This window comes from Sphaeramia orbicularis, chromosome 5, assembly GCF_902148855.1.
Source record: "Sphaeramia orbicularis chromosome 5, fSphaOr1.1, whole genome shotgun sequence".
Lineage (NCBI taxonomy): Eukaryota > Metazoa > Chordata > Actinopteri > Kurtiformes > Apogonidae > Sphaeramia > Sphaeramia orbicularis.
Genome location: NC_043961.1, coordinates 34,112,778 through 34,130,426, shown reverse-complemented (window position 1 = coordinate 34,130,426; position 17,649 = coordinate 34,112,778). Strand labels below are relative to the sequence as shown.

At 38.1% G+C, this 17,649-nt stretch overlaps 2 protein-coding genes across 7 annotated transcripts in view; one reads left to right on the top strand and one right to left on the bottom strand.

Annotated features, from left to right (window-relative positions):
- The window catches only part of cacna2d2a (calcium channel, voltage-dependent, alpha 2/delta subunit 2a), a 187,078-nt gene extending 177,046 nt beyond the window's left edge, over nt 1–10,032 (top strand). For all 3 annotated transcript variants that reach the window (XM_030133839.1, XM_030133837.1, XM_030133838.1), the window contains 6 exons: nt 40–92; nt 1,585–1,640; nt 3,078–3,201; nt 3,514–3,623; nt 3,885–3,967; nt 6,438–10,032. In XM_030133839.1, coding sequence (XP_029989699.1) covers nt 40–92; nt 1,585–1,640; nt 3,078–3,201; nt 3,514–3,623; nt 3,885–3,967; nt 6,438–6,560 — 549 coding nt within the window. In that variant the 3' untranslated portion in view covers nt 6,561–10,032. The remainder of the gene's footprint in view (nt 1–39; nt 93–1,584; nt 1,641–3,077; nt 3,202–3,513; nt 3,624–3,884; nt 3,968–6,437) is intronic.
- abhd14b (abhydrolase domain containing 14B) lies at nt 8,871–17,548 on the bottom strand. 4 transcript variants are annotated; one of them, XM_030133844.1, is made up of 6 exons: nt 17,443–17,548; nt 17,268–17,330; nt 14,657–14,784; nt 14,329–14,543; nt 13,973–14,214; nt 8,871–10,829 (listed from the first exon to the last, which is right to left on the bottom strand). In XM_030133844.1, the coding sequence occupies exons 4-6, from the start codon at nt 14,540–14,542 to the stop codon at nt 10,650–10,652; spliced, it is 636 nt and encodes a 211-aa protein (XP_029989704.1). In that variant the 5' UTR covers nt 14,543; nt 14,657–14,784; nt 17,268–17,330; nt 17,443–17,548; the 3' UTR covers nt 8,871–10,649. The 4 variants fall into 4 exon arrangements, with proteins under 4 accessions (XP_029989704.1, XP_029989702.1, XP_029989705.1 ...); XM_030133842.1 differs by lacking the exon at nt 14,657–14,784; XM_030133845.1 differs by lacking the exons at nt 14,657–14,784; nt 17,268–17,330 and having other exon boundaries at nt 17,443–17,524.
- Between the last annotated feature and the right edge of the window lie 101 nt (nt 17,549–17,649).

Here is a 17,649-nt window from a genome sequence, read left to right as displayed (position 1 = left end):
ATGTTCTCATGAGTTTTCCTATTTTTTCTGCCTTTCCAGCCCACAATTGCAGATTTTGTGAACCTGGCATGGTGGACGTCTGCAGCTGCATGGTAAGATTTATTTAAAAGGGGCACAATGTGTAATGTAGTGTTTGTTGTCATGTATTAAACAGGCCATTTTCTTTCTTCTTTGTATTTCTATTATATTGTTTTGTGTTATGATGTTGTTTCCTCAGGTTTAGGTGCTCCTTTGACAATGTATTAAATAAATAATAGTAATAATAGCCAGGGTGCGATTTGTCAAAAAGCCAGAGGTGGGGGGGTTGTCGGGGGGGGTGCAGTTATATACGTGGGGGTGCGGTCCATAACTAACGTAACTAACGCTGGTGGGAAACAAAAGTGAAACTTTACATACTTTCAATGTCTAACCCCTGGGCTCTATTCCTCTATTAAACAGCAGATCTTACACAAAATTTTCACAACTTCTAACCTGTATCCACCGGACACACACATACTTGGCCCCATGAATTTGTCACGTTTACCCCCCCTTTGCAATGCCCAGTGCATCGGGACACAAGCGAATTCTGAGATTGCCGACAGTTCGGTTTAGGTGAACGTTAGTGCCAGTAATGTAGGATATAGGTGGAAGAAAACTGTCACAACCTGCTGGTTATTTACATTGGTTGGTTGCCACCCCCCCCCAGGATGAAATTCATTGAACAGAAATAGGGATGTAAAAACCAGAGGTGGGGTTGATCCCCCCATCTCCCCCAACAAATCGCACCCTGATAATAACAATAATCCCTATGAGTGTAAGGCTCAAGCCTCCGCCTGCTTTGAATGTTTAATTTCCACAGTTTTTTCTCGCTGTCATACTTTAAGTTCACAATCATCTCGAGAGGCCAAGTCAGGCTCAAATATATACAGATGTTTCGTAAACTTCACATTTCCAATGAGAAAAGAAGTGACATGCACCCACTGTTTCCAATATTGAGGAAAAAAACAGTTGTGTGTTTCACTGGGTGTTTCACATTTATCAAGGATGGATGACAAAACAAGAGGAAAAAAGAGTGTCGCAAAGAAAAAAAGTATTTGTTACCTGACGCTCTGACAAAGAATCTGTGCTGTCAAAACCTGCTGGCAATGGTGTCCCTGTAGGTGAAGGTAAAGGACTTTATTTTTGTGCCAGAATGCCTCAGACTTGTTTTTGGCTGTGGTATTTTTGCACTACTTACTTTTTGAACATTGATTATTGATTGTTTGTGACATTCTTATTTGCTCTTGTGTTTCTCCTACTGTTTGTTTACTGAGCCTCCAGAAAAATAGAGGGTGTTGAACATGTGGTGTCACTTGGCAGGCTGAAGGTTGCTCGAACAGAAGAGAGTGGGTTGATGTGGATAAATAAAATGGTCAACACAGAGATTTATAAAGCTATTCTAGAGTAGCCGAATAACAGTCATTTTTAAGCCATACTGATGTAAATTGATATGGTAAAAGTGACTTTAGTACTTATGATATTTACTGTAAATACTTACTTATACTAACCTAGAAGGATGCATTCCTTACAGTGACTTGTGCTAATTTGCGTCTCCTGTCTGCACAGGTCCTTGTTTCAGCAGTTTATATATGGATTGGCTTATCACAGTTGGTTTGTCAGAGGTGAGTCCAAACACAACGCAAGTACGATGAACCTATTTATTTATTTATTCTTTTTTTTTCTTCCCCCTTTTTCTTCTTCTTCTTTCTTTCAGATCTGGGTGCTTCTATGAAACTGGTCCCTAAAAACAGGACATGGGGCTAAAAATTCAAACCAGATGTAGACTAATGTTATGAAGCAAGTTTGGAAACACTTTGTGTGTATTTTAAAAATAAATATTTACTAAGATAAAAGAGAAACTATTTTTCAGATAAAACACATTTTTATATTATTTTACATTATATTTAATACAAAAATCTGCATGTAACACAGTCAAAAGGACATGAAAATTAAGTGCTACTATTTTTTGGAATATATTTTTATTCTCTGACAGGTACATTTTGGGAATCGAACTAATTATGCAAGGCAGTGAGTGTGTTTCACAAAAATGACCGCTGTTGCAAAATTATTTGCGATTTATATGCGTTGAACTGGGCAAGTTCTATATGTAATGCAAGTGGACATGATGAGTTACATACAAAACCTGGAATGAGACTGAGATTCATGAAAAACCTGCATGTCTGGGTTAGAAAAACTATGAGGATCATCAAATTTAACACAGTGTCTTTCTTTGTAGCAGTATATAAGACCATTTCAAGCCATGTGGTCCAGATCAAATGCACTGACACTGAGGTAGCTTTTCATGCTCCAATTTTGGTCCTATTTTTGGCCCCAATATTTCATTAAAAATTCGTTAATTTGGGGATGGCTCAGAGCAAGAGTATAATTTTTTTTGCATTTATCTGAGGTCATCATTAGGTACATCCTGGGGGGAAATATGTCTACATTTCTCTTTTATTATTGGATCTAAAAAAGCTGGCAAAGTGCCAGGTACCAAAATGTACCCAGTTTCACAGAAGCACCCATATTTTATTCTTATTCTAGGAAAATGTTGTTCTACTTTTAGAATGCTTTCTGTCATTGTTTAATGGTTTTCTTCCAGTATATTAGTACTTCATAATCCATGTGATGTTTTATTTTGTTGGTCGTTTGTCCAGGACAAACAGATGGAAATTAGCTTCTCTGCTAAATCTGGTGCATTTATAACTCATGCTAATACACACTGTCATGTAACTAAATAAGTAAATACTAACATACTAAGAGATTATTCTCAAAATATTTAACTATTTACAACTATTTCAAGGCTTTGTGTGTGTTTGTGTTTAATGTGCACTGATCATCTGTAGCATATTGCTGTAGATTACATTTTACCGCCTTATGATAATAGGTGGAATGTGCTAAAATCTGTCTGTGAAAATCTGTCTGTGATGATGTAAATGTAATTCCAATATGTAGCACAAATTTCATATATACATAGACAGCTGTGTATTCTTTCATATATTTTCTGAACCCAGTGTCATAAATCAAATGATGACAAACACTGTCCTTTCATTTTGCAGACGAGGTGGATGCAGAGGCGATCGATTCCAAAGAGAGAAGTTGTGTAATGATCCAGACTCAGTACTACTTAAGTAATCTGAGCAGCTCCTACAACATACTACAAGACTGTGGCAACTGTTCCAGGTCTGTACACGTGATAACAAACAGGGACACACACACACACACGCGCACACACACACTCAGCACACTCAGATTTACACGACATAAAAAATGTGCTGTTGTGACAGAGACACAGTTAGGAAGACGGATTCATCTTTATGTTGGAGCTAATAAACTCTGCTGACGATTAAACCGTATCAGCTTTAATGAAATGGTCATATCATTGGCTAAATGAGCCTTATAAGACTGTCTCATGAATCTTGCTGATCCATTAGCAAATGAGTGTGTGATGTAAGCGAGCAGAGGGGGGTTGTTGACAGAGTCGTCTCTCCGCAGGCTGATTCACGCCAAGAGGATAAACAACACCAACTTGCTGTTTGTGGTGGCAGAGAAGATGCCATGCAACACCTGCGAGATAGAAAAGCTGTCCCAGGAGGAGGAGGAGTGTATCCTTTTCACATTGTACACCAGCTGGCACAGAACAACACACACTTTCTAATCACTACATTCTATCTCCTTATTACCATACCTGGGGAAACTCGGACGTTTCACTTTCCTTTCAAGGTTATTTTTGTCCTGATGCTATGAATTATGACCAGTCATTTACATCTGGAAGACTGCATGAAGAATTGCTGCGTAGGCGGCTGAAACGCTGGGTAGAAGGAGCTCAATACATTTTAATATTCCTTAATTTAGTCAATTTTCAGACAAGGAGGATAATCCATGTGAAGAAATGGCTGTGGCGCGTTATCGAAAAGGACCTTCCACCTGCTTTGACAATAATATCACTGTAAGCAGTTTGACGTTTTTGTCATTATTATGAGATTTTATTTGAAAGAACCGTGTTCAGTGACTAGATTCTTAAAAATAAGAACAGTAAGCAGCAACTTTATATGTAAGTATTTTAATCCTTAAAGGAAAGATTCACATTTTGTCTCCAGTGCAATACTTACATTATGTATCGGTTAAAATAGTTATTATAGGCCACTTAAATCAGGGGTTCTAAAACATTTCAGGGACAGAGAAGCCTTGATGGAACTTTTTCAAAGAACCTTGCGTGATCCTAATCCCGATTAAACATCTGCTTTAATACTCTGAACCTAAATACTCCAAACCTTTTTCATAGTGGTAAAAGAAACACAGCTCACCTTGATTCATATTAATATCACACATACTATTAACTGTAGGTTGTTTAATTCCAGTTGTATTTGGACCCTTGACTGCATTCTGTCCAAATAATTGATCATAAATGATCAGTAACCCAACTGACGTAGTCTTAGTAAACATTTCAACATCTAAAGCTGACTTTCACTAAGTGATTCAACTCAGTAATTGTATGTTATAAGATTATTTGCTGCTCCTTTTTTAATCAGTAGCAAACAGCTCTGAACAGCTGTTAACAGACTTTATAAGTTATAGTTGTAATTATAGCACCATAGTAATTAAATCTATTCCCTAAGAAAGTCCTTTGCTCCCCAGGAAACAGGACAGCTAATAGGCCACAAGAGTTCATCGCCCTGCGTGGAGTGGGTGATTCATGGCGCACTGACCTAATGTGTCGCCAGTGTGGGTTGGACTAATCATTACAATATATTAGTATAATGGGCTTCTTCTAGTGATGCAAATGCTTCAATATCTGTAGATATGCACTTAGCAATTATGCACTTAGAAATAATCAACACGATTTGATACTAAGTTTACACGCAGACCCCATGGTATTGCAGACCTCAGGGGTCCTCATGCCTCATGCTGATGAAATATTTGACTGATTTTGCATCATGTTTTTACATTTATTGATATAGTAGTGATAATAACTTAACTTATACATATATACAATATGCATTAAGTGCTTCTCTCACGAAAACCTAAATGTTAATTCATACTTCACAAGTAAGAATGTGGACCTTGGAGGTTTCTTTCTCAACAAAAATCTTTCTCATGTTATAAAAACAAATCAAGTATTAAGCTCAGGGGGTTTCTGTGGGTTCTAAAGTCTAAAATCAAGTAATAAGAAGGCCTTAAAAAATGTGGCCCACAGGATGAATTGGGAGAGTATGAAAACATTTACATCTATCCTTTCACAGCAAAATGTGAATAACCTGAACAAATATGAACAATCTGAAGTGTCTTAAGAAAACTAACAATATAATGCCTGTTTGTTAATGTTTTGTGCATTTCTAGATCCACTGTGATCTGTAAGTTGTGTTAATATAAGCGGAGACATAATATTGTTGAAATTGTGTTTATTTTTCTTAAGAAACTTCAGGTTGTATGTGATTGTTCAGGTTATTCACATTTTCATAATGCAATTGTACTTTTTTCACACTTAAACAAAGATTATTGATTATTATTTATAGGTTATTATGCCTATTATTTTACTAGTCCAGCCCACTTGTGATCACATTGGGCTATACGTGGACCCTGCCCTAAAATATGTTAATTGCTATACTGAAAACACCTTCATATGACACATTATTCGGACTCTTACATCCACTGTGCAAGGAGTGATTCCACAGGTCCCCCCCCCCCCCCCACACCCATCAGACTATATAACAGTTTCCAGTAACCCTCCACCCACCTTCTATATCACACCATGCATATGTGCAGCCATGATGATGTAAATATGTAAATAATATTTAATTTTTGATTCAAATTCTGTATTTATATAAATATTTATATAAACACAAAATTTCTTATTTTTCTCTTTATATTTTTCATTTTCACTTGTGTGGTTTTTCTACCTGTTTTTCTCTCCGCGATTGCTTGTTGTATGTCGCTGCTGTTAACTGTGAAATTTCCCCATGGTGGGATAACTAAAGTCTTATCTTATCTTATCTTATCTTATCTTACCTTACCTTACCTTACCTTACCTTACCTTACTTTTTTTTTTTTTTTTTTTTTAATTCTTTATTGAAATTTTCAAAAGAATACAGGCACAGACATATGTCCCTATACTTAACACAGTTGATTAGCCACCCATAAATACGTTTACCTTACCTTACCTTAGTCCAACCCCCAGTATTTCCCAACTCGGCACTGCAGCTCTGATTTTCCTTCATGAAATAGGTCTTAAAGGGTTTTCTGATCTTAAATTTAATTTGTTGAAACCTGCAGAAACCCTGTATTCCTGTCAGTGGGTGCTTCCTGAAACACTAGCACTAATCATCCAGTTGATTAAGGTGCAATGAAAGTGCAGTTTGTGTCAAAAACCACTTTAGGTGTGTGAGATGTGTAATTGCAGGTGCTTTTTGTCTCTGCAGGAGAACACATCGGACTGTGGGCGGGGCCACTCCTTCCGTCCATCCCTCTCCACTTTGCTGCTCCTTCAGCTGCTCCTGCTCTACCCCGTCATCAGCACCCATATCCACTCTCTACTACATTAATTCCATTTTCTGCCACGTATCCTCCTTTTAGCCCTCCCAAAGCTTATTTCCCGCCCTGAACTCCCACCACCCACCTCTGCGCCCCTTTAACCTCATCCCGATATAGTCATAGGTAAAAATGGGACTTCCCATCACGGCAAGTTGGAAGCCCTGAGCGCCGCGCTACCCAGCTCGCTTCAGTTCATGTTGCTTAGTGACAACTGCTGGACATTTGTGTCCTCAGCCAGTTAAACTTTCATCTGCAGGATGAGCGGGTGGAAGCGAACCACCCGGATCATCATGAGGCAAGATCAGAAAAGAGAAAATAAACCCCCCACCCCTGCCGCCCATGAACACTCAGCCACCCATGAAGAGGAGGGAGAGGAAAAAGGACAAGCTGACATCTGGAGTGGAGAGTTCACCTCAGTCTGTCCGACGGACGCCACGACTTCTCCTTCTTCTCTGTGCATCATCTCAGAGTCTCCCCGCTCTCTTCTCCTCTGAAAAAAACAACTGTCAAATATACAAAATGTCAAGTATAAACTGCTGAAGTGATGAAGTACTCCGAACATATATTTAGGTTTTAATTTGACATGGAAGTCGTTAGGTGTTAACTTAAAAAAGATATGAATTAATTTATGCACTATATCTACTTGCCAAAATGAGATAGACTTTCATGTGGTCTTATTTTTATAGCCAAAACACGCAGAGGAAGTGGCTTCTGATTTAGATTTAGGATAAACCTCGAGAGGAAGAGAAGACACCCAGAAACTGAGTGCTGATTCATTTAGTGCAGCTCCTGCGTTCCCAACTTAATTACAGATTAATGCCTTTTCAAAGACGTCCAGTGGGGATTATTGTAATTACATGATGATAATCGCATTTCTTAAAAGTATTTTTCCTTATATTTACTACTTAAAGCTCGTACTGTCTGGCTCGCACAGTCCTGAGGTTTGTGGGATTGCTGTAGAAACATGAATCAGGGTTCAGTTACTGGAGACTTTCTGGTCACAAACATTGTCGATGTCGATGTGTAGTATTCTCCTTTGCGATCAACAGACCATTCTGACCTCTGGTTTGAACTAATGTAAGAGAAAAAAAAAATATCCCTGTGCTCTCTGATGTGAAAGCTCACCTCTGCCAATCCTCATGAGGCTTCTCCAGTAACCTCTACTATCATTCCTAATCACTATTTGTATTTGTGCTTTACTTCTGTTCACACAGCGTGCGCACACACACACACACACACACACACTCTGCCTCATGACCATCTCATAGTAGTTCCAGGTGGGGTTTGTTCAAATTTTGTTGTTTTTCTTTTGGCTTATTTTTACCTTTGACTGATGCTGTTCAAACTTCAAACCATTCGCTGCTGGGGTTTAGGGGCTTATCAGCATTTCCAACTAAAGTGCAGAAGAGGCCACTAAATATGGTGATCACATAGTAGTGTGGTTGTAATCTGTCACAGTCTGTCATTTGATCTTTATGTGTAAAGTCATTTAGACTCCCATGTTTAGAAGCCGCTCTGTTTCATAGTGCCTTGATGCACTTTGTTTTGGCGTTGTAAGAGTAGAGTTACTGTATAGTACCTTTATAAAGCAGCCATCTGTGAGGCTTTGGATCCAATGAAGCTGTTGGATATAGACATAGCTTTACACTGAGCCACTGCGCTGACTGGCTCAAGCTTAATGTATCTGCCCTCTTGGCTGTGGCTGCTGCGCCCCTCCAGAGCCACCTGACTGCCACCGTATGGAGTTACTATACCGTTCCTTTACAAAGCCATGTATAGAGCTATGATATCAGTATACAGCAACTGGCCGTAGAGCGTTTTTAGGGCCACCTGACTGCTATAGTTCTGCCTGATTCGTATGCGTGTTAGTGTGTGGATGTATGTCGGTTTGCGTTACAAACCCCCTCAAAGGGAATGTCTTTTAAATGAGTTGTGGAGTGTTTGAGGGACGGCAGTTGTGTTAGCTGTCTTTCCTGTTCCTACGTTGCAGCAGACAAAAAAAAGTATTATTGTGAAGGGAAAAAAATGGATTTTACTGAAAAGCGAGAATCTGTGTTTAAGCATCAGTCTACTTAAAGATGGGTCAAAGGGAGCGACGTGGCCCCTTTGATTTAGAGGTGAAAGAATGTGTAGATCATCAGTGTTTTCTGTTAACAAAGCCTCTCTAAATGCCTTAGTGTTACACAGTACGGAGCTCTCATACGTTGCCCCCCCACTCATATGCACACAAATAGACCCTCAACCTTCAATCTTCAATCCCTGGGTTTTTCTCTGTGTTCTGCAGTAACTCTTGTGAGCTCTGACTTTGTATTTTTTTTTCGTCTTGAAGCGAATCACTACTGACTGATGCCTGATTTGATTAATGCTTGAAAGCTGTAGGAGTTATAAATCTCAAAAAGTCGATGTGCGACCGTTCAATGTTCACCCACCAAATCGAACTTAACTGTGTTGCTCAGGTGGGGAGATTCACTTTTCACCTGACGATTTGATCTTTAACTACACACTCTGTACAGTTGTTGGTACTATTTGATGTGGCAAACACATGGCCAGCACGATAACTGCAGCACAGCTCAGAAAACATTAAAAAAAAAAAAAAAAAAAAAATTGAGGATTTCAAATTTGGCTTCGATCATCTGGTGCTGGGTGCAGTTTTTCCTGTTCTGGTGTTGGTTTGTCTCTGTCCTGTGCCATGAATCCTGTCTGTATTTCCCTATTTCCACTGTCTGTAAATGAACGCTACACGTGCCTGTGAAAATGTACCCCCTGCAACTTCCTCTCTTTTCCTGGCTCTGTACGCATACAGTCTCACCAAGTATGTAGGTCTGCAGTACGCACACACACCTGCACTGAGACATTATGCACAACGCACACATTTAAGCAAATATGTAATGACACTTATTCATGCCCAGCTGGGAGATGTCAAGCACCAGGCCAAGGACGTCACTTCCCGGGTGTTTTTCTTTTTTTTTTGTTCGCGAGTGGGCGGGATGTCAGAGGCAAGCTCAGGGAGTGGGTCTCCACAGAGCAGCACGGGCCTGTCAAACAGAGGGTCAGAGAGAATCCTGTAGTGACGTCTGTGTGTGCATCCCCGAGGAAAAAACAAAAAAACACACTTCTAAAGGGACACACGTCTGATTTCTGTGGTTTGACAAATTTACTTTTGCCAAAATGAAAAAATAATTTAAAAAAACAAAAAAACAAAAACAGAAAATTGGACCAGCTTGGGGACCAGAGGGAGGGGTCAGCTTTAAGAGACAATTCCTTGGATAAACGGAGGAGGGTTTTCTGGAAGCCCCCTCCCGACCCTCGCTGCATCTGTGTTGGTGCGTCTCTGTGGGAAAGAGACGAGTGTATGTGATTCTGTAGTCTGTAGTCTGGTGCTATGTGACCATGTTTGACAAGTGTGTGAAAAAAATAACAGCAACATTTAGAAAAAAAAAAAAGTAAAATCAGTCGAATTTTAAGTGAAGTAAAAAAAAAAAATATATATAGGAATACAGCACTGTTGATAAGTTTGAGATCTGAAGTCGACAAAATGTTTTTAATTTGTTTTACTTTTGGTTGATTTCTTGTACGTGTGTGAGTGTGAATGTTTGTGTGTGTGGAAGATTTAGCTCCTTCTTTACTGGGCACTAGTCCATGTCGCTCCATTCTTTTGTACAGATGAAGCTAAAAAAAAGAAGAGGGCAAAATTTGTAAAATATTGTGTCTGTGACTCCTTGTAAAATATTTTCAAATTGTTTATTACAGAGAATCAGTTATTAAATAATGTTCATATTTTTCACTTCATTTCAGCGAGTGGCGTTTGTTTTTTCAGACACAGCAGGAGATTCATTTATGTGCTCGGTTAAATTGAAAATATATAATCTATCTTAAAAAGCTCAATTAGCTCCAATAAGCCTCGTTGCTATTAATTCTAATAGGAAATATTTTATGTTATGGTATTAAAAGTATGAGTCTCATCATTGGAAAAGACTTGATTTGCAGTTTTTAAATCAGGTCATGCAGGAGGATGGAGGACATCCGTGGGCTGAATTTCTCACAAATGATTAATGTGGGTTTTTTTGTGTCTGCGGAGCTCAGCGTCCTGAAAAAGAGCATCAGAGGGTGTTGAGGAAGTCCGTGAGCGCCTTGTGCCAGGTGTCGGGGTCGTCCAGGTAACAGGGGTGTCCTGCTCCTTTCATCACCACCACCCTGTGATTGGCCAGGTTGCTGAGGTTATGCAGTGATGCCTCCCCGAGTTGAGCGTCCTGGTCACCGTAAACTATGAGAGCCGGCACCTTTAGGAGGAACAACAAACAGAAAGATAGAATGAAAAACCTCTTGAGAAACAACTCCTTTCTTTTTTTTTTTTTTTTTTTTTTTTTCCTTCCATTTCTTTTTTTTGCTTGTTTTGTAAATCAGCCCCGTAGCTAAAGGTATTTTGTGGATGTCCTAAGTTTTACCCCAAGTTTCAAAATTTCTGTCCAGTCTTATGAAAAGATAAAAGGAAAGCTTTTCAGTTTTATTAGCTGTGACTGATTCATGTGTCTAGATGTCAGGAGGAATAAAAGTAGAAGAACTGACTGTGTTCATGCAGACCTGGCTTGTACTGTGAAAGAGTCAAGTCTTTATTTGACAGCACCAGCCCAAAATAAACTCCTTTACATTTCATTTCAGTCAGTCTTAAAGCTATGACACCAAACATGGGGCATCAGTGTGTCTGACTCAGAGACACCTAGAGGGGAAGTTACAGATTACAACCAATCCTGTCATTCCAGTGACGGTATCAGCTGAACTCAACTTGACTTTCCTTGACTTTCTCAGTTTTGGTTCCAGCACATGATACCTCCACTACAGGTACAGATCCCCCTCAGTGTGGCTGGTTGTCATAACGACACAACATCTTATCAGTACAACTGCAGCTGGGTCAATAATTGAGGGACTTTTGAACTCCATGGGTTATATCTTGCATATCTTTATTAAAAGCTTAAAAAAAAAAGTTTATTATGATCATGTCTTTAAAAATTCCATAATTATTTAATTATGGAAACAATCACTTATTTAATCAATTATTAATACATAATTAATAAATAACTATATATACTAAAATGTCAACTGAATAACCATCCGAATTAAATAATAACCACCTTCTAATTAGCTAAACAATAATAAAATGAGCTTATTCAAAAATTGATTTGCTTTTGTTCTTTTTATTAAGTTGAGATAATCATGACAGATATTTTATATTAAATTTTATATGGAAAAAAACATATTGTATCTGTGTCCGAGAAATCGCTTTCATCTAAGTTAACCATTACAAAAACACACCTTGAGGAAGTGTGTTAATTCCAAATCACATGACCTGCTCCACATGATGCCATTTCTTTCTGAAGAAAACACTGGAAAGACTCCAAGATATGTTCTTTCTCGTCTTAGTTAGTTATTTAATATAGTGTGTGAGTCAAGTGTGTATTTATCACACTCTTATGTCAATAGTGTTACTACAATATCTTTATAAATAACTTTCAATTTCAATTTTACTTAATTCTATATATGATATTTAGAAGAATCTTTCTGTAAAAATGCCATGTGGTGTTATGGTTATGTTGATTTTAAGCCTGAAAACAACTAACTATGTTAGCTATTAACTATGTTACCCTGTAAAGGTAACTCAAAAAGTCCCTCAATTATATATTGACCCAGCTACAAGTGACACAATAACTGAGAAAGAAATTTACATTATGAAACATGAAATACATTAACACTGCGACAACTCTAGATTTACCAGTCTGTGACCAGAAGGGTTTTATTTCACTTTTAGTATCACTTAAACTTGCTGGGAGCCTCAGAAAAACTACTAAAAACAGTATGTGATAATCTGGTGCTACCTGCTTTCACCTGAATAAATAAATGGAAAAGCAGAACAACTATAAACCCTGAAGAAATGTAGAAGTCCGTTGTAGAGTCAGTGTTAGTTTTGTCTATTTTAGTGTCTTTAGTTCATTGGATAATTACTCAAACCAAGTACATGTCAGTAAAGTACCTGTATAAATGATTCAATCTACAGTAAAAAAAAAAAAAAAAACACTGATTCTTATTTTCATGTGATTATACACTCATGAAAACATAATTAAGAATATTCTATTCAATATGTGCAATTTGATCCTCTTACATGTTACACTCTTGGTGTTCAACAGTTGTTTTTATCTGCTGTGAAAGATTCAGATCCTTCAGTTACTAGTAACAGCCTAAAATAAATGCACTTTACTATAAAATGTAAGACATTCATTTTCCAAACGTCTTAATCTAATACACATAATGGAGGGTAGTGGGAAGTCTGGAGCCTATCCCTGCTACCATCAGGCACGGGGGTTACGATCTGAACTCGTTGCAGAGTTGACATATATATCACTCATATTCACACCTATGGGTGATTTAGAGTTACCAATTTATAGTCCTCAAGTAACAGTACATCACAACTAAACACAATGTATGTAGCAGCAACATTTTAATGTTGCAATTGGTCAATTTTAAAGCTGTAATAATATTTTCCTGTTAAAATATCTTAAAACAAGTGTTTTTGTTCACTTTTGTTCCTGACAGTGTTCAGATTCAGATAAATTTGTCAGTGGTGTAATACCCCTTTAATAATCATTTCATTAGACTGAAATAATGGAAATATGTCACCAAACGTAATGCAAATCAAACTGCAACAATACCTTGTAAATGTTAATGATGGTTAAAATCACTTCCATGAGCCCACTCTGATACTGGGTGTTCAACTCTATATAACTCTTACAATGAACGTTTTGGTTTTGAATGTAAAATAACTGTGGAGTTCATAGGGTTGGAATCAAATGGACAGTATTTCACTGAATTATAGTGGAGGTCAGGATTACAAATGAATGAAACCATAAAGTTCGAGTGAGTGTTTGAGGAAATGCACCTCTTCACATTCTTCTATGGTTTTATTTAATCATTGTTAGAGTTCTGCTTTGATATGACTGCACTGCTTTTCTACTTTTCATAGAGCATCATAAAAGCCGTAGTACTCACTCACCCTTTAAAACATTCAGATATATCGTCTGGTTTTCTGGAGGGGGGCTGCTTTTCACTGGCACACAGCGTCTCCTTCATGGATAATGCTGCTGAACTTGACTTGGCATCTTAGAAATTTAATTTGAAATAGTTTGGAGTTGGATGAAAGCCAGTGGCGTCTGTCTAAAGTCACGTGATATCTGCCGCTGTCACTGTGTAAAAATCCACAGGCTCGGTTGAAAAGAGGGAAAGGATGTGCTGGAAAATGAGCTTGACATTCACGGTTGCTCGAGTTCTTCTTTAAAGACGAGAGGAGCAGAGCGCACACTGTACAAGGAGTTCTGCAGGAAAAGAACTACAAAGGAATATAAAGTAGAGGCTTGTCCTCCCACTCAGACTGTACCTTTACACTCTGGTACTGCTCTGCGCTGAATTTCTCAGTGCAGATGGGAGCTACAGGGATGTACGCTCGAATCAGAGCCTGATGCTGCAGTAGGAAGGGGAGGGAGTACATCCCACTGAGCGACGGGCTGACCACCACCACCGGGCTCAGGCTCAGCTGCTCACACACCTCCTTCAGAAACGACGCAGGGGCCAGTTCTCCGACAGCTGCCGGGGCCTTGGCTGATTTAGACCGGCCAAGTCCTGAGGAGGGCGAACCAAAGGGCAAAGACAGGCAGGAGGGTTTAAGAAAGAGGGCAGCAGGTGGGGAGCAACAGCAAAGTTTGAGGTGGTGAAGTTCGCTCCCTTCAGACTCACCTGGCAGGTCGATGGCCACTGCTCGGCAGCCTGCTTTGGCCAGAGTCTCCAGAGTGCCGATGTTGAGCCAGTTTTCTGATGAGAAACGAATGCCGTGAAGGAGTAAAACTGACATCCTTGCTTCCCCCGTGGCAGGTTCACTCTGTCTGAAGAACAGCGGCGCTTTGCAGACCTCCACCTGCAAGCTCCCCTCTGTCATCTTTACAGCTGACATCCTGAACAGAAAAAAAGACACACAAAAAAAAGAAGAAAAAAAAAAAGGACTTCACTTTAACCAAGCCAGTCATGTCAATATTATTGACAGTGCACCCCCAGATCACACATTCACCTCAGACCTCTGAGTTTTACATCAAAATCTACCCTTAGACCCTTCAGCCTTCGAAGACTTGTCAGTGGAAAAAAAGTGAAGGAACATGATGAGGATTGACAGAAGTGGCTCAAGTCTCCAGTAAAGAGCTGCAGGAAGTATAAAGTTCATAAAGTATGAAGAAGAAGAAGAAGAAGAAGAAGAAGAAGAAGAAGAAGAAGAAGAAGAAGAAGAACTGATTTAAGGCAGATGCAGGAGATTTACTGATGACAGATTTCTGTGAATTATAAAGCAAAAATCAGACACAGTCTCTGATTCATGCTTTTTAAAAGTGGAAACTACCCGCTGTTCTGTTTTATAACATCATAAGTGGAAAGTTTTTGAGTTATGGCACAAATACAACTCATGAGAAGAAATCACACTAGACCAGTGGTTCTTAAAGTTTTTACAGTGGAGTACCCCCTGAAATATACTTTTTTTTTTTTTTTTTTTTTTTTTTTTATTCAAATACCCCCAACTCTCGCTTCAGCATTTCTGACGGAAAAAAAACTTGGCAAAATTTGTTCCTGTGTCAAAAGTGTCTGTTTATGTATCCAAAACTTTGTAAATATACAACATATATTTAACTGTAATATTTTTTTTTTTAAATGTACGTACATTTTGTGTGCAAAATATAAACTTAAAAGTGCCCTCTTTCATTGATAAGACAATAAATAAATGGGCTCTATGCACAGCTCCACTACTTCCTGAACTTCAGGTGGTTCCTTTATTTGCTGTCTTTCATTATTGGACACATTGATTAATCCAGGTGTGTCTGCTACTACTTGTTGTGACCACTGATTAATTAGGCACACCTGGATTAATCAGTGTGTCCAATAATGAAAGACAGGAAATAAAGGCGTCACCTGAAGTTCAGGAAGTAGTGAGGCTGTGCATAGAGCGCATTGGACATTAATTAATAAATGAACTTTTCATCAACAAAAACTAATTACTTAGTTACTCAAATAAACTTGAATAATAAACATGAATAATATAAAATAGTAATGTTCTTAACCCTTTCATGCATGAATTATGAGAACCTTAGTCAATATTTTTTTCTTGAGTGTTTTTATTCCTCTTTGGGCATAAAAAATAACGATGCAATTGATTTTTTTTTTTTTTTTTTTTTTTTTTTAATGAACCTATTTTTCATGTAGTTTCAAAAATGTCCACTCAGCTGGACACCATGCATTTAAGTTTCAAAGCAAAGAAACATATTTAAAACTCATCATCAGAAAATGGTATACTGTGTGAAAACTATGAAATAAAAACATTTTTAATGCCACTAATCTGATGTTTTCTCACATTTGATCATATTCAAATACTAGTTATTACTCACTTCATGAAGATGATATCCTCCTGAAACCCAGGAAATTGACAATTTGGCTTTTTTACACTAAAAAATTGTCTTGATTGGAAACTGCATAATGCAACATTTTTTTTCAAATACATTTTTCAAATTATTTTTTTTATTTATTGATTTTTTTTAATGGAATGTCCTTTGCAATGGACAGTATTTAAGTGACACTGTCAAACTTTTGTCCCCTATAGAGGACAAAATGCATTGCTGGGTCTCAGGAGGATATGCAAAACAAAAAACAAAAAACAAAAAAAAAAAACCTTTTTGTTTCTGAAAACTATTAATTACAGTCTAATAACAATTAGCAATTGATTTACACTAAAACATGTTAGTGCAGATCAGACTTATCAAGAGCAGCAAAGTTACAGTAATTGTATGAATGTCAGTGTATGGGAGGATGCATGAGCGTCCACTGTGTTGGCTGATATGGAACTAAAACAACAAAACCTATGAATAAACAATAGAACAGCTGGAGAAGAACTGTCCACTAGAGTGACCACTGTGCATGAAAGGGTTAAAATGTTATCAAAGCTTTAACAAGATGATTGACAATAAAACTATTATATGCATGTATTTATTGTATTTTATATTTCAGCATTAATTCTCATTATTTATTTTGTATTCAGTACATGATGACTTATTATTGTATGTTTCCTTAAAAAAAAAAAAAAAAAAACTTTCAAGTACCCCCTGGGCTCCTTCTAAGTACCCCTGGGGGTACAAGTACCCCACTTTGGGAACCCCTGCACTAGACTATTTTCCATAATTTTTTAGATCATCATAGTTCTTTGCAACCTTGCACGGTAACTAACATATAAAATACTAATTCTAATGACCTCAAGAGTTTTGGAGCAAAATTAATATTTGCAAAAAATAACGGAAAATGAGCAGCAAATAACTGTTCACAATATTGTCCTTTTGTCAATGCAGCTGTCAACACAAGTCGGCATGTTTTTATTTGAATACTACCCAGGTGGAACTCTTCACATACAACATAATACTGGGAAGAAAAAACTATGACAGAACAACCGGATGCATCCAAAGCAGGTCAGCTTTGGCCCCTGTCTGGCATTCATTCAGTTAAAGGTATAAACACTGCAAGGTTTCATGATGTTTTGAAATGGATTAAAATTTCTTAGAAAAGTCAGCAAAACAACCTTGACAATGTGCACGTTTATCCATTTACATACGATTATAAATCAGGGTGGAGCTGATGTGTTTTAGTGAACTGACCTGAGGTTAAAGCACTTGAAGTGTCTTGTCCAGTTCCGTGTTGCAGTGTAACTTTGCGCACAGCTGGAAAGTTAAACCAAACAACCAAAGTCCACATTAGATCACTTCATTTGTGATAGTGCGCTTTGCTCTTACTCCAGTTTTTTTTGTCGTGGCAAATAAATAAACAACCCACCTCAAAACTGCCAGCTTCCACTGAAGAACCTCTGATCAGTGCGCACCCTCAGGTCCAGTTTGCGCACAGCTGATCGGACGGAATCTGGTACTGGTCTGGGCTGCAATTTCCCGGAAAAACAGAACAAAAAAACTAGCTGGAATTTATTCTACTGACGTCTAGCGTCGGTGAAGAGAACTGCTTTTATTTTAACAGCAATATCAAAAA

Excerpts from the sequence above, each read along its gene's own strand:
- abhd14b (XM_030133844.1), bottom strand. The coding sequence starts at position 14,542 with ATGTCAGCTGTAAAGATGACAGAGGGGAGCTTGCAGGTGGAGGTCTGC. Across the intron at positions 14,215-14,328 it reads AGTGGCCATCGACCTGCCAG|GACTTGGCCGGTCTAAATCA; the intron begins GTGAGTCTGAAG and ends CGCCCTCCTCAG. Across the intron at positions 10,830-13,972 it reads AGCAGTACCAGAGTGTAAAG|GTGCCGGCTCTCATAGTTTA; the intron begins GTACAGTCTGAG and ends TTCCTCCTAAAG.